Genomic DNA, 16,371 nt, shown 5'->3' with positions numbered 1-16,371 from the left:
AGGTTCATTCATGGTGTAGCATGTATCAGTACTTCATTTCTTTTTGTTCCCAAATAATATTTTGTTTTACACTACTGTATAAAATAGATGATTAATGAGAACCTACTATATAGCACAGGAAAATCTACTCAATGGTTTGTAATAACCTATATAGGAAAAAAGAATGGGTACATTTATGTATGTGACTGATTTATTTTGCTGTACACCTGAAACTCATACATTGTAAGTCAACTATACTCCAGTAAAATTAAAATAAAAAATAATAAAAGTTCCAATAGAAAGTAAAAAAAATGAACAGATAGAAAAATTTAATTGTAAAATTTTTGTTTATGGATGTACCAATATTATTTATTTATTAGATAATGAACTTTTAAAGAAATTTGGTACTCATTACTAGCTTTCATGTTTAACCATTTTCACTTCTAGCAATGTGTAAGGCTATCTGGTTGTCCATACTCTTTCTAACACTGGAAATTATCCTTTAAACAAATACAGAAAACAAAGGCTATTTGGAAGAGTAAAGAGACATAGTGATGTTTTCTAAATGGACATTTCTTTAGCAACAGTAATATTGGCCCCTCTGTATATCTTTATTATCCATTTGTGCCTCTTTTGTAAATTATGTTTTCATGCCCCTTTGCCATTTTACTTTACTATCCTTCGCACTTTGTTTCAAAAGTTCCCTTTATATATTAAGGCTGTTAAGCCTCTGCCTATAATTTTGCTTAGAGTGTTTTAGATGAAAACAATTTTCAGTTTTGACAACAATATCTACTGATCATCTCCTTAAGTGTTTTTGGTTTATAAAAGTCTTTCCTAACCTAAGATCCAATAAGTATTTTATTACTGCTGTGGTTTGTAGAAAATATTTTTATTAAGATGGGATTTATTTTGGTACAAAGTAAGACATAGGTCTAACTTTATCTTTTTCTCCAAAAAGGCATCCTAATACCTTTTCTCAATTTATATATCACTTTATCATATACTAACTACTCTTTTTTTTGAGTGTCTTTGAAAAATGTTCTAGTTTATAATTAATTTGTATATCTGATTTATGACAAGATTATCCTCTTTTAATAATCATGGCTTTATAATAAGATATAATAACATATGTGACCTTAATTAAACCCTGTTAAGCGCCCAGTGCTCTTAAAACTATTTTACACACATTAGCATTTAATTCACAGAAAACTTACACATATTAGGAATTATTATCCTCATTTCACAGATGAGGACACTGAGGCAAAGAGAGATAAAGATACTATTTATCAAGACAAGGTGCTAGCAAGCAGCAGACCAAGAATGGAACAGAAACAAGCATACCCATTTTATTATGCTTTGCTTTATTGCAGATATGGTACTTTTTACAATTTGAAGGTTTGTGGCAACCCTGTGTTGAACAGGTCTATCAGCATCATTTTTCCAACATCATTTTCTCACTCCATGTCTCTGTGTCATATTTAGGTATAATTTATATAATCAGATGGTGAACTTAAACTTAAAAAGATCAAACTAGACACAATAGTCCCTTGAGTGCCTAATGCAGAGCAAGGTCCCAACTCTTTAATTTTGTGAAGGCTGAGAGAGGCAAGGAAGCTGCAGAAGTGTTTGAAGTAGCTTGAATATTCATGAGATTTCAGAACAGAAGCCATTGTTATAACATAAAAGTACCAGGTAAAGCAGCATGTGCTGATGTAGAAGCTGCAGCAAATTATCCAGAAGATCTAGCTAAGATAATTAAGGTGGATACTAAACAGTAGATTTTCAGTGTAGACCTAACAGCCATCTGTTGGAAGATGCTGCCATCTAGGACTTTCATAACTGGAGAGGAAAAGTCAGTGCCTGGCTTCAAAGGGCAGGCTGACTCTCTTGTTAGGGGCTGATGCATATGATGACTTTATGTTGAAGCCAGTGCTCATTTACCATTCTGAAGATCCTCTGGTCCTTAAAAATTATGCTAAATCTCCCCTGCCTGTGCTCTATAATAGAACATCAAAGCCTAGAGATAACTCCTCTGTCTATAGCATGGTTCACAGATTATTTTAAATCCACTGTTGAGATCTACTGCTCAGAAAATAAGACTGCTTTAAGAATATTACTTCTTATTGACAATTCACCTAATCCAAGAGCTCTCATGGAGATGTAATATTGTTTGTCATGTTGGTTTAATATTGTTTGTCATGACTGCTAATACAACATCCATTCAGTACTCCATGGATCAAGGAGTAATTTCAACTTTCAAGCTGTATTATTTAAGAAGTATATCTGCTAAGGCTATTGCTGCCATAGATAGGGATTCCTCTGATGGATCTGGGCAAAGTTAGCTGAAAGCCTTCTGGACGTAATTTACCATTCTCGATTCCTTTAAGAATACTTTATTTTTCTTCTTTTTATGGCTGCACTTAGAGCATATGGAAGTTCCTGGGTCAGGGGTCAAATCAGAGCTCCATCTGCGGCCCACTCCACAGTCACAGCAATGCCAGATCTGAGGCACATCTGCGACCTATGCCACAACTTGTAGCAGCACTGGATCCTTAACCCCCTGAGCAAGGCCGGGGACCAAACCTACATCCTCATGGATAATAGTTGGGTTCTTAACCTGCTCAGCCACAACAGGAATGCTAAGAATACTTTTGATTCATGGGGGAAAGTCAAAATGTTAACATAAACAGGAATTTGTAAGACTTTGATTCCATCCTTCATGGGTGACTTTGAGGGGTTCAGTGTTCCATTGGAGGAAGTAACTGCAGATGTGGTGGAAACAGCAAGAGAACTAGAATTAGAAATGGAGCTTGAGATACAACCTCATTGCTGTCATCTCTTGATAAACATGTATGGGTGGGGAGTTGCTTCTTATGGATGAGCGAAGAAAGTGGTTTCCTAAGATGAAATCAATTCCTGGTGAAGATGCTCTGAATAAGCTTGAAATGCCCACAAAAGATTTAGCGTATAACGTAAACTTAGTTAATAAAACATCAATGCTATTCAGCAGGATCTCCTTGTAAATCTATTCTAGGTTGTGTCTGATAAGCCCAAGCTCCCGATCCCTCCCACTCCCTCCCCCTCCACATGTTGCAACAGAAGAAAGGGTGGGGGAAAAAACTGTAATTGCAATGTATACATGTAAGGATAACCTGACCCCCCTGCTGTACAGTGGGAAAATAAAATAAAAAAAAAAAAACAACAACAAAAAAAAGAATTTCAAAATGAACAAAGAACTTGAGAAGACATTTTTCCAAATGAGATAAATAAGTGATAAAAATAAGAGATAAATAAGTGAAAAAGATGCTCAACATCATTAGCCTTTAAGGAAACACAAATTAAAACAACATGAGATGCCACTTCATATCCTCTAGGATAATTATAATAAAAAACAAAACACGCATTCTTGGTTAAGTTTCAATGAAAAAAGAGGATAGAACAATGTGTCTTCAAAGGTTTAGGTATAAGCAGGACCAGAAGCAGAAAAATGGATAAGGTAGCATTAAAAAAAAAAACTCATAATTTTCTAATCCTATAGGATGATCAACACCAACTAATGGAAACTATAGACTTTGAGTGATTATAATGTGTCAATGTAGGTTCATCAATTTTAATAAATGTATTGTTCTGGTGGGGGATGTTGATAATGTGAGAACCTATTCATATATGTGTGCAGGAGTTACATGAGAAATAATGTCCCTTCTGCTCAATTTCGCTGTGAACCAAAACCTGTTCTAATAAATAATACATATATATTTAAAATAAAATAAAATAAAACATCAGCAGGCTTTAGGGGGATTGACTTCAGTTTTGTAAGAAATTTTACTATGGGTAAAATGCTATCAGACAGTATTGCGTACTACAGAGAAATCATTAAAAGGAAGAGATAGTCATGGCAAACGTCACTGTTGTTTTATTCTAAGAAATCGTGACAGCCTCCCCACCCTTCAGCAACCACCACCCTGATCAATCAGCAGCTGTCAACATCGAAGTAAGACCTTCCATCAGCAAAAAGATTACAGCTAAGTGTAGTTTTTTCAGTGGTAAATAATTTTTCAGAATTCCGTATGTGGTGCAGTGGTTTAAGAATCCAACTGCAGCAGGTCAGGTTGCTGCAGAGGTGTAGATTCGATCCTCAGCCCCCACAGTGTGTTAAAGAATCCAGTGTTGCTGCTGCTATGGCTCAGATTGAATCCTTGGCCTAGGAACTTCTATATGCTGTGAGTGTAACCACTAAAAAACAAAACAAAACAAAAAACCACACACATTCGTTGAACTAATGATCTAGTGAGGAAAACAGATAGGGAGGAAGCAATTATTACAGCCATCCTAGCGGACGTTTCTTAAACTAGGTTTTGCTGGAAACCAAACTCTTTCCTCCTATCTCCAAAACCACAGCTTTTTGATTTGAGTTGCTAAGGCTAGGACTCCCTTGCCAGATTCTGGTGCCCCGAGGAGGACTACACAGTGAAGGAGAGAGGAAGGTTACCTCTTTCTGTACTTGCAAATACAGCTTTATTATGTTCTTCCTCTATTCCCCCAGGAGATGCAAGCACCAGTCTGGTGGGCCATCCTTCAAAGGTTTAGGTCCTCACTCCTTGGGTCGCTCTTCCAAGTTCCTGAGATGCCAGCACCACACCCAGTGCCCTCTCCTTGGAGAGTTGAGTGCTCTTTAGGCTTCAAAGTGGTTGCCAAGGGGGAGGGAGGCAGGAGTGGGGAGGTAGTAAGATGGACCTGGGAGTTTGCGGTTAGTAGATACAAACTATTAGATTTATGATGGATAATCAATGAGGGCCTGCTGTGTAGCACAGGGAACTATATTCAGTCTCTTGGGATAGAACATGATGAAAGATAATATGAGAAAAATACTGTATGTATATATACATGTATGTATTGTCAGGTCACTATGCTATACAGCAGAAATTGACTCAACACTGTAAGTCACCTATGCTCTAATAAAAATAAAATAAGCAAAAAAAGACAAAAAACGAAGTTCTGTAACCCCAGCCTCTTCCCTTTATTCCCCCATTCCTAGGGTGGGACCAGCCTTGAGCAATTCCCCTTTTGCTGTTTTGGTTCTTCAATTTTCACATTAATATTTTCTGCTAATGAGCTTGTGTGCTTTCTGTGTTCGTGCCTGGATCCTGAGTAACAAATCTGTTTTCTGATTCACTAGTTGAGTTTTCGGCAATCTTGAGTGTGCTGTTTACTGTCTCCATGATTTTATATATATATATATGTATATGTATGTATATATGTGTACATATACACACACACACATATATATATGTATATATGTATTTCTAATTCAGCAGTTATGTTATGTGTTTTTTTCCCTGCATAATGGCAGTTTTCTTGATCTCAGATGTTATCCTATTTATAAATCCCTACTCTAGACTCTCAGTTACTATTTCCTTTTGATTTTAAAGAACTTAAATTAGAAGTTATCTAAAAATGAATCTTCTTTCTAAGAAGAAGCCATTTAGTCTCAGTTCTATGATTTGTCCCCTTCATTTGTAGTATAATTCTTTGCATAGAGCTGAGAATGATTTTCCTACTATTAGATGTTGCACAGGTTCCTATGTGAATCTTTTAAGCCTTGGAACTAACATAAGTGATGAAAGTTTATAGTTTGCCAATTTAGAAACTAATTGGGGGGTGATTTATCATGAGAATCATAGGTAGAGCTGAAGGCATTTACTTCTCTGTTAAAGAATTTATTTCTATAACTTTTAGGATATTCAGTAGCTAGCTAGAGTTTGTCTGGTATGTTTGCCCTCCTTAGGAGTTAGAAATGCCAGTGTCCCTGCCACCAGCATTAGGTATAGGCTTGGACTCAGCGATACTTGGGTTTCTCACATAGGGTGATGTCTGGTACATAGTAGGCTGCCTGTTATATGTTGGATCCATACATAGGACATCCAAGTTGTTGCCTGACCCCTACTCACTGCCTTTAATCTTTGTATCTCCACATTTAGAAGTGTCTATATACTTCTTGTTGGAACCCTTCAACACTGATTGCAAATGTCAGGAAGTTCGAGAGGTGTTATGGGGCCTTTCTCCAATTTAATCCTGCCTGTATGAGACCTAGTAGGAATTTCTCAAACCTCCTAATTTATAGACAATGCCCTTTCCTACATTCCAGTGTTGACACAGGGTTATCCTTCTTTATATATATATTTGCTTGGCTAGTTCATGGAGCAGGTGGGGATGGGATAGGAAAATGACTTCACTCCATTTGCCTTTTCATCTGCCAATGTAGTTACTGTAGAGGAGTACAGAGGTATCCCCCAAATGAGGCATTTTTGCTGCCTTTTCCATTTCCAGTGAGCAAAAGAAGAAAATAGAAGATAAAATAGAAATTCCCACTCTTCGTTTTCTGTGCTTCATTGGGTCAAATGCAGATTATTCAGTGTTGTCAAAACTAATCATGTAGACTTCTTTTAGAAAAGCAAAGAAAGCAAAACAGAAAAAAAAAAAAGAAAAAAAATCACAAAAAACAAGCCCCTCCCAAACTCACTCCTTTGTTTCCATTAGCAAACTGATGTGTCATGTAAAGAGTCTCTCGCCCTCTGCATTAGACTAGTTTCAGTATAGTCATCCCCCTTTTCCATGGTTTCAGTTACCCATGATCAAGCTTATCTGAGTATATAAAATGGAAAATCCCAAGAAATAAACAGTTCATGAGTTTTAAATCATGTGCCACTCTGAGTAGCCTTATGTCGTCCAGCTACATCCTGCCCAAGACATGAATTATCTCTTTGTCCAGCACATCCTGCCCGTGATTCTCTTGATAACCATTTCTGTTATCAGGTCATCTGTTGCCCTTTCTAGTGCTCGTGTTCTGGGAACCCCAATTTTAATTCATAATGGCCCTAAAGCACAAGTCTAATGATGCTGGAAATTCGGATTTGCCAAAGAGGTGCTGTCAGGTGCTGTCTTCATGTGAAAAGGTGAAAGTTCTTGACTTCATAACAAAGAAAAAAATGGTATGCTGAGGTGGCTAAGATCTAGAGTAAGAATCCTTCTACCTGTGAAATTGTGAGGAAGGAACAAAAAATTGGTTTTAATTTCACTGTCCTACCTCAAACTGCAAAAGTTAGGGCCACAGTTAAGTGCTTAGTTAAGATGAAGAAGCAGTACACTTGGACAGCAAGGTGTTTTGAGAGAGAGACCACATTCATGTAACTTTTATTACAGTATATAGTTGTAATTGTTCTATTTTATTATTAGTATTGCTGATCTCCAACTATGCCTAATTTATAAATTGAACTTTGTCATAGGGATGTATGAACAAGGGAAAAAAAAACAGTATAAATTAAGTTTGGTACTATCCGTGGCTTCCGGCATCCCCTGGGGTTTACTATAGTCTTCATGAATAAATTAGTCATATGGAAAGGGGATTTTTGACTCAGTTTCCTTGTAGGAGAGCAGAGAAAACAATGTGATCACATGGTGCAGGAAACATGAGATTTTTCATTCTGGGGGTTCTTCACGTTTCCATCACTCATAGTTTTGTCATCAGCCATGTGAGCTTCCTAAGAATTTCTAAGGGCTGTGACAATTTCCAGACCTCCCATAGAAGGAAACTAGCTTTATAATTTGGGGGACAGCAAGAAATGGGAAAATGGACCCTGCCTTGAGTCCTGTTAAGATCCTTTGCTTCATATAGACACCCAAAGATCTCTAAATATACAACACTCCTGACAAGAGACATTGGTTGCCTCTGGGAGGGAAAACATTAAAACTCAGTAGAAAAGTGAATACATGGATTGCTGTGCTTGTTATTCATTGAGTGTTTTTGACTTGCCTAAAAGCAAGTTTAATGTATTTATACAATTTATAAATATGTAACTGATTCTGAAGGTCTGCTCTTTACGGAGAACATATTTCATGTTATTGTAAGCACTAAAGAAAATTAAATCAATAAATCCACAGCCTGTAATTTGAGATACTCAATTGAAGAAAAATATACTCTCGGGGAGAGAGGGGGAAATCTTGAGGAAGACTTGTAAAACTGTCTTTGCTCGACCATCCCAGGCTTTCAAGTGACAGTGGGCATTAAGCTTGTGCTGTAAAATTGTCAAAGTCTTATTATGACACCTCCACAGAAGCAAAGGCCAACTCCCACTCTTGTTAATGAAACATATGCTTAAGTGGAAAGCCATGCAAATGAAGCTCAATCTCTCTTTTTCTGAACTATCCCTCTGTCCTTTTCCTTGAGAAAGCATTGCTGGTTAGCAGTCAGAGACGGCTGTCCGGAAGTATGACTATTTCCCCACCACTGGTGCTGATGGTCTCTGTGACCACTGGCAAGCCAGTTAACCTCTCCAAGTGTCACCCTTCCACGTGTGAAAGGTTAATCGTGCAGCTTGTTTGCAAAGAGCCTAGAGCTTGCAGGAAGGGAGCTCCACAGCTACCCAGCATTGCTGTTTGATTCGAGGGTGGGGGGGTGGAGAGTTGTAATTTTCAATTATATGTTTGGTTGGATAGGTTATAGATTTTTGTTGTGGTTGAATGTTGCCTCTTCTCCCTGGTTACACATAAAAGACTAATAGGTGATCTCACTCTGTTACCATCTTCTAGAGCTCCCTAGAGGGTGAAGGGAATGGCAGAGGTTACAGATTAATAATGCATCCTTTAGTTAATAATAATAAAAAAAAATCACATGCATCTCAACTGCATAATAGCTGTGGATGGCAATTTTATTAGGCCAAGTGCTTCATCAGATGCTAAATAGATAATGCTGGCAAAAGATACATGAAATAATGAGTTTTTTTTTTTTTTTTTCCCCCTGCTCCTCCAGTAAATCTTTTATCCTGCACATTAGTATAGAACATTAGGAACAATTCTATGAAGATTTATCTCACATATATTTATCAATATTGAGGAAAGTGGTTCTTGGATTCTGGAACCCTTGACCCCAGTGACTTGTGTGTGTGTGTATCTGGGTTGTGACATTAAGCTCACTGTTTTATTATTTTTGGAGCAAATATGGATCCTACTAGCCCCAGAGCAAAGTGTCATGTCTCTCACATTCTTTGCAGATTTACGGAAAAACTTTGAGCAAGACCCGCAGGGAAGGGAGGTTCCCCTGGAAGGCATGATCGTGCTGCACTGCCGCCCGCCGGAGGGGGTTCCTGCTGCAGAGGTAAGACCAGGCCTGTCCCCAGAAGAGGGGGGGCCGAGTCCCATGTGCCCACAGGTGACATCAGCCAGCCTGGGTCTGGCCTTCTTGCTAAAGATGGTGGTGAGCCTGGGATGGAAATAGGTTGGAAGAGGAAATATTCTCTCCTGGGTTTCCTTGTTGATAGCAGCTCTTGCTAGGGAGCCTGGGTGGAGTTTGTTCTGTGCCCTTGCTTTTTGAGCTTGCTTTGGTTGTGCGGGAGGCATACTTTGGTTCCTCTGTTTGTCATCTTGTGTGTCACCGTGGGTGCTCTGCTGTGTGCCTTGGCTTCTGGATCATCGAATAGGCAAAGAAAGCCACATGAAAGAGTGCAAAGGGAAGGAGGTCAGGCCCTATTGACAAGTTTCATGGGTGTTTGCATTCACTCATCTTTTGTTTGCTTACAGAGTAAATATTCCCCGAGCATTTTTTATGTTTCAGGCCCTGTGCTGGCATGAGGGATGTGAAAATGCTGAAATGATAGGTCTCTGATTAGTTCCCCCTCCTTCTCAATGAGGCATTGGGAATCCAGAATCACTGTGGGTTTTTTTTTTTTTTTCCCCTTTTTTTGAGTTTTAATTGAAGTATAGCTGACTTACAGGTTGTAATAATTTCTGCTGTACAACAAAGGGATTCATTATACATATTCACTGTGGTTTTTGCTCCTTGTTTGTTTTCTAGAAACTCCTATCATACTGTTAGAATATAATTGTCAGTGATAACACTAGGGTAATGGGGACAGCATCCTAAATTTCTCAGTCACTATTTAAAAAGGTTCTGATAGACTGTAATGTGATTCTTAAGGCAGTATTACAGGGGGCCTCAGAAGTACAGGGAGTGCTTGGTAGATTCCTAAATTTATAAATGAGGGCGTGGGAGTTCCTGTTGTGGCTCAGCAGTAACGAACCTGATTAGTATCCATAGAATGCAGGTTCAGTATCTGGCCCTGCTCAGTGTTAAGGAACCAGTGTTGCAGTGAGCTGTGGCATAGGTTGTAGACATGGCTCGAATCCCACATTGCTATGGCTGTCGTGTAGGTTGCTAATGTGGCTCAGATCTGGTGTTGCTGAGGCTGTGGTATAGGCTGGCAGCTACTGCTCTGGTTCGACCCCAGCCCAGGAACTTCCACATGCTTTGAGTGTGGCCCTTACAAAAAAAAAAAAAAAAAAGATAAATGGAGGCCTGAGTGAGGAGTTCCCACTGTAGTGCAGTGGGTTAAGAATCTGATTGCAGGAGTTCCCGTTGTGGCACAGTGGTTAACCAATCCGACTAGGAACCATGAAGTTGCGGGTTCGATCCCTGGCCTTGCCTAGTGGGTTAAGGATCCGGCATTGCTGTGAGCTGTGGTGTAGGTCGCAGATGCGGCTCAGATCCCGTATTGCTGTGGCTCTGGCATAGGCTGGCGGCTACAGCTCCGATTAGACCCCTAGCCTGGGAATCTCCATATGCCACAGGAACAGCCCTAGAAAAGGCAAAAAGACCGAAAAAAATAAAATAAAAAAGAAATCTGACTGCAACAGCTCAGGTTGCTGTGGCGGTGCAGGTTCTATCCATGGCCCAGCACAGTGGGTTAAAATGATCCAGTGTTGCCATAGCTATGGTTTGAATTCAATCCCTGGCCCAAGGGTGCAGCCCCCCCCCCAAAAAAAAAAAAAACAGAAATAGAGGCCCAGGTCAATCAGTAGACAGACCAGTTGGGGCCCTTCTCTAGGATGCTGGCAAACTGTCCTTAGAGCTATGGTTTACTCATGGAGAAACAGAAATACCAAAAAAACAACAGGAACTTTGCTTCACCTTTTAGCAAAAAATTGCTGTGGGATTTTGCATTTGGAAGCACAAAGCAGGAGAAAGTAACGAGGGGAACGAAAAAAACGCACAGACTTGCCTATTTAGAAAGGAAGCCTGCTGGGTGGACATTATTCAAAGCTCAAATGCTTCCCCGAAACGAAGTAAACGGACTTGAAAATTAAAGCAAATATTCCATGCATGATGTGAAATGATGACAAAGGAAAATGCTTATTTTTAGATTTGTATTTAATGTGAAGCAGATACTCAATCTCCTCTGGCCGTAGTCGTGTTCCGGGCCCAGGTAAACATGTCAATCTTATTTCGGACGCCCCACGTGCTCCTGAAGTCTAACTTGGGTACCAGCAGTTTGCTGCTGTCCCCTCATCTCTTAGCATCCCCATTAGCAAATGTTTCATGCATGAAAATGTCTCACTGGCTGTGTATGTACGACCAGGATTCCCTCCAAGCCTATGCTGGGTCCTCTGTCACCTGCAGCACCATCAGAGAGGAGTAAAGGAGAGAAGGAGGGTCATGGTTTTATTAGCTCTCCTTTGGGAACCGAACGTTCTCTTGATGTCTAAAAGTCCATTTTTATGGCTGGAAGAGAACTTAGATATTTCCCTGGCACAGCCTTTGTATTTTAGAGGCAAGAAAACTGATGTTTAGATTGATGACCTACCAAAAGTCTTATACCCATTTAAGAGAGAATTTTCTTGGGAGTTCCCGTCTTGGCGCAGCAGAAATGAATGCAACTAGTATCCGTGAGGATGTGGGTTAGATCCCTGGCCTCTCTCAGTGGGTCAGGGATCCAGCATTGCCGTGAGCTATGGTGTAGGTCGCAGACAAGTCTCAGATCCCACATTGCTGTGGCTGTGGTGTAGGCTGGCAGCTGCAGCTCCAATTTGACTCTAAAAACAAAACAAAAGACAAATAGTTTTCTTTAGTCTTCTAAATGTTGCTCAGGGCATTCAGAGTAAAAGTCTATTTTATTTTGGTGCCTTACAGGATCCAGGATAGTCTAATCTGTTCTTGCCTCTCACCTTATCTTCTGCTGTTCAGCCTCTGACCTTGCTATAGCCACATCGCCCAGCCTCCTTGCTCTTCCTCAGTTGCAGCAGCCATGCACCTGCCTCAGGGCCTTTGCACATGCTGACCTTTCAGCTGGAACGCTCTTCTCCAGCTACTTCATCCTTTCTTCCCTTCCTCAGGGTATGCTCACATACCACCTGCTCAGTGAGGCCTGCTCAGGGCACTCTGATGAAAATGTCACTTCCCTATCCTGAACGTATACTTGCAAGCCCCTTTCTCTGCTTTATATTAACTCTTTAGCACTTACCACGAACATACTGTATTTATTTTGCTTATTTTCTTTCTAGTTTACTGGAATTTAAGCTCCCCAAGGGAAATTTTGTATATTTTTTTTATCACTGTATTCCCAGAACAGTGCTTCTCTCAGCCAGGTATTCAATAAATATCTATGGAATATGAATGAAAGTCATTTCCTTCCTTTATTCCTGAATATTTGAGTTTGTACCAGGGCTAGCCTCAGACAGAACTGTGAAATCCACTAGGATTTTGTCATTTTTTGTCTCAGTCTGGGTACTAGAAAACGGGTAAGATACTCTCCACGTGCTCTTTGAAGACGTAAATAAAAGTAAAGAACACAAGAGAAAAGGGTAAAAAAATATGCAAAGGTAATAGACAAAGGGGAAAATATACCTTGGTGTGTAAATGCATCTAGGAGTTTGCACACATGCATAAACACACACACACTGAAGCATCTTCCCAGAAGATGCAGGGCTTTAGGAATTACAAGGACCCCAAGACTGTTCAGGACCATGGTCAGTAGGGAGGCTTCCTGTGGGAGAAGAGAGAATGCCTTTTTGCTTCTGGTAGTTTCTGGCAGTCCTTGGTATCTTTGGCTTATAGACACACCACTCCCAATTTCTGCCTCCATCTTCACATGGTTTTCTTCTCTTTGTATCTCTGCACATCCAATTTCCCTCTACTTATAAGGATGGTGAGTCATTACACTAGGGCTGACCTCAACCCAGTAACCCTTGTGTTAATATGCTGGGTCACAGGGCCTCTGCATTGACCTGATTTCCAAATAAGGCCATGTGCACAGGTTACGTAGGGGCATGAACTTTGGAGGAAGGGGCACCCTTGAACTTAGTTCACTTCCCATTTGACAGTGGATCCCTGTTTTATTTTTATTTTATCTTATTTTTATGTAATGTTTTTCTTTTTCAGGGCTGCACCGGTGGCATATGGAAATTCCCAGGCTAGGGTAGAATCGAAGCTAGCCTACACCAAAACCAGAGCAACACTGGATCCTTAACCCACTGAGTGGGGCCAGGGATTGAACCCACATCCTCATGGAGACTAGTTGGTTTTGTAACCCTCTGAGCCAAAATGGGAACTTCTCCCTTGGTTATTTTTAATCATCATGTAGATGTCATTAGGAATACATTCCAGAGCCAGGCCGGCTGAAAGCAAATAGAGGGGCCATGTCACAGAGCAGCTGGAGCTTCTAGGATGGTTTAAAACAGTAATTTGAAGCTGAGAGGCAGAGGGTGGGTGAGGGGGGGCTTGATATCTACATTTTGTATTATAGATGAAGAAGGAGAATGTTTTGGCTATACTGTAGGCTAATGGCTATTGTGGGGCCCTAACAAGCTTTTAGGGCATCATCTTAAAGTGAGAAAGCATCCTAGTTCCACACACTTGAGTTACTTTGGAATTTCACTTATTTATGAGATAGATACTACTGATATCTATGTGCCAGTACTTGCAGTTCCTTTAGTTTCAGCAAGAGCTTACGGAGTGATTATTACCACCAACATCTGTGATTTTGTGGAAGGGAAGGCAGGATGAGAGGAGAAACTGGGAGAGAGATGAACACAGGTAGGGAAGAAAAGTGCAGATGTTCATACCTTCCATGGTCAGGGGTCTCACAGGATGGAGATGTTGGCCAGGGCCTGTTGTGATCGCAGTCTTTTTCTACTTCCTGCCTTCAGAACCCACAGCTAATGGCTCTCAAGAATTACTGTGATGAGAGTTCCCATCGTGGCTCAGCGGTAACAAACCTGACCAGTATCTATGAGGATGCAGGTTCGATCCCTGGCCCTGCTCAGTGGTTAAGGATCCAGCATTGCCATGAGCTGTGGTGTAGGTTGCAGATGTGGCTCAGATCTGGAATTGCTGTGGCCGTGATGTAGGCTGACAGCTGCAGCTCCAATTCAACCACTAGCCTGGGAACTTCATATGCCATGGGTGTGGCCCTAAAAAAAAGACCCCCCCCCAAAAAAAATTAAGCCTGTTTATTAAAAAAGAAAAGAATGTCAGTGACTGGGAACTGTGTTTGGAAATTGATCAGCTGTGTATTCCTCCCTGTGAAATATTCTCTTCCCTGAGCAGGCACTGTTCCACCCTCCACCGTACCACTTGAGGCCCAAGAGGTCATCAGTGGAAGGAGTTGTGGCTGGTGGGGTCACTGATGCACCAGCTGGTTTTGTCTTACTTGGCACCTTGAAAGGCACCTCGGGAGCACATCTTGTTGTCATGAGACACATTAACATTGTCTTCTCTTGGCAAAATAGAACTTACTTGATAACTGAACTGACCCCATCGATGTGACCAGAGAAGGAAGTTTATGTAAGACTAGAAAGAGCTACCATTTTTGGAGTGTCTCCATGTGCCAGGTGCCATGTTAAGTAGGATTTTCTATATTATTCCACTCAATTGGCAAAAGACTGCTATGAGGTGCTAGAAAACTATGGGAATTTTCATGTCCATCTCACAGGAAGATTTGTCCAAGCTCTCAGATCACCAGGAAGCCCTTTGAACCTTAAAGCTCAGATTTTTCCTTTTGCATTTAATAGTTTGGGTTTCTTTGTCAAGAGACTGTGGGTTTGCTTAGTTTTCCCAAAGCCTTTTTGAAGCTCCGGAGCCCCTAGGTCAGTGATAGCGTATCAGCTTGCTCTGCTGCCTGATATTCTACTCTTTGAAATAGAAGGTTTTTTTTTTTTTTAATTTAAAATCACTTCTAGCTAATATTCTAAGCCTAAATCTGCTGTATATTCTATGTTTCTCCATTTGAAATAGGTAATCTGGTGGTGGAGCTCAGAACAGAACACAGAGTTTGGGGAGTTGAGGGTAATAAGAGGCCAGGTGCAGGGCAACTTCTGTGATCTTAACCACCCGGAGCCTGGGTTGGATGCTGTCTTAGGAACTAGGAGTCTGTTTAATGTTTATAATCACAGGAAAGTGCCTTGGATGAGAAGCAAAGGGGGCAGATAAAAGGGGAAGTGAGGAGTTCTTGCTGTGGCACAACAGGATTGGTGGCCACTCTGGGATGCAGGTTCCATCCTTTGCCTGGCACAGTGGATTAGGGACCCAGTGCTGCCACAGCTGTGGCATGGGTCACAACTGTGACTTGCATCTGATTTCTGGCCTTAGAACTCCATATGCCTTGGAGTAGCCAAAAAAGGAAAAAAAAAAAGGGGGTGAGAGGACAAGGGTAGGCTCTTCCCTCCTGGCAGTTCTCCTACATTTGGTGGTGGTCTCAATAGATCTTGTTGTCATGAAGAGCTCTGGATATAATTTTGACAAGTGCTTTTTTTTTTTTTTTTTTTTTTTTTTTTTGGCTGCACCAGTGGCTTGCAGAAGTTCCTAGGCCAGGGATTGAACTTGTGTCATAGCTGCAGCCCAAGCCACAGCAGTGACAATGCTGGATCCTTAACCTGCTGCACCAGCAGGGAACTCCCTCATAAATGCATATTGATATCTTTATCCAGAGGTCTCCTGGGTTACTGCAGTGGGGTCTGGAAATAGTAGAAAAGAGCACTGAGGAGGGAGTTCCCATTGTGGCTCAGTTGGTTAAGAACCCAACTAGTATCCATGAAGATGCAGGTTCGATCCCTGCTCTCACTCTGTGGGTTAAGGATCTGGCGTTGCTGCAAGCTGCAGTGTAGGTTGCAGATGTAGCTCAGATTGGGCATTGCTGTGGCTGTGGTGTAGTCTGGCAGCTGCAGTTCTGATTTGACCCCTAGCCTGGGAACTTCCATATGCCATGGGTGTGGCAGCACAGTGGGGCAAAATATGAACTTCGGAGTCAAAAGGAGGGGGCTCTACCCTGACTAGCATTTCCTAAGTCTATGAACTCTAGCAGTACTAGCCACCCTGAACCTCAGAGTCCTTATCCGAAAATAGGAACAATCCTCTTCTTGTAGGATTGCTAGAGGCAAAGAAGAAGAAAAGCCAAAAATACGCAAAACATCTACCACTGTTTCTTACACTAAATACGTAGTAGAGATTGCTGTGGTTCCTGTTCTTCCTCCTCCATTTCTTTTCTAAAGCGTCATGAACCTTTGATTTTCAGAGGAAGGTATGGGACTCCATTATGGTTGGGATCCAGATTAAAGCTGAAAACT

The 16,371-nt window shown here is 40.9% G+C and overlaps 1 protein-coding gene across 11 annotated transcripts in view; it reads left to right on the top strand.

Annotated features, from left to right (window-relative positions):
- Positions 1-16,371, top strand: part of UNC5D (unc-5 netrin receptor D) — a 607,474-nt gene that overhangs the window by 386,450 nt on the left and 204,653 nt on the right. For all 11 annotated transcript variants that reach the window (XM_021076135.1, XM_021076133.1, XM_021076134.1 and 8 more), the window contains exon 4: positions 9,030-9,133. In XM_021076135.1, the coding sequence (XP_020931794.1) occupies positions 9,030-9,133 (104 nt within the window). The remainder of the gene's footprint in view (positions 1-9,029; positions 9,134-16,371) is intronic.

Source organism: Sus scrofa, chromosome 15, assembly GCF_000003025.6.
Source record: "Sus scrofa isolate TJ Tabasco breed Duroc chromosome 15, Sscrofa11.1, whole genome shotgun sequence".
NCBI lineage: Eukaryota > Metazoa > Chordata > Mammalia > Artiodactyla > Suidae > Sus > Sus scrofa.
This window is presented reverse-complemented; position numbering and strand designations above follow the sequence as displayed.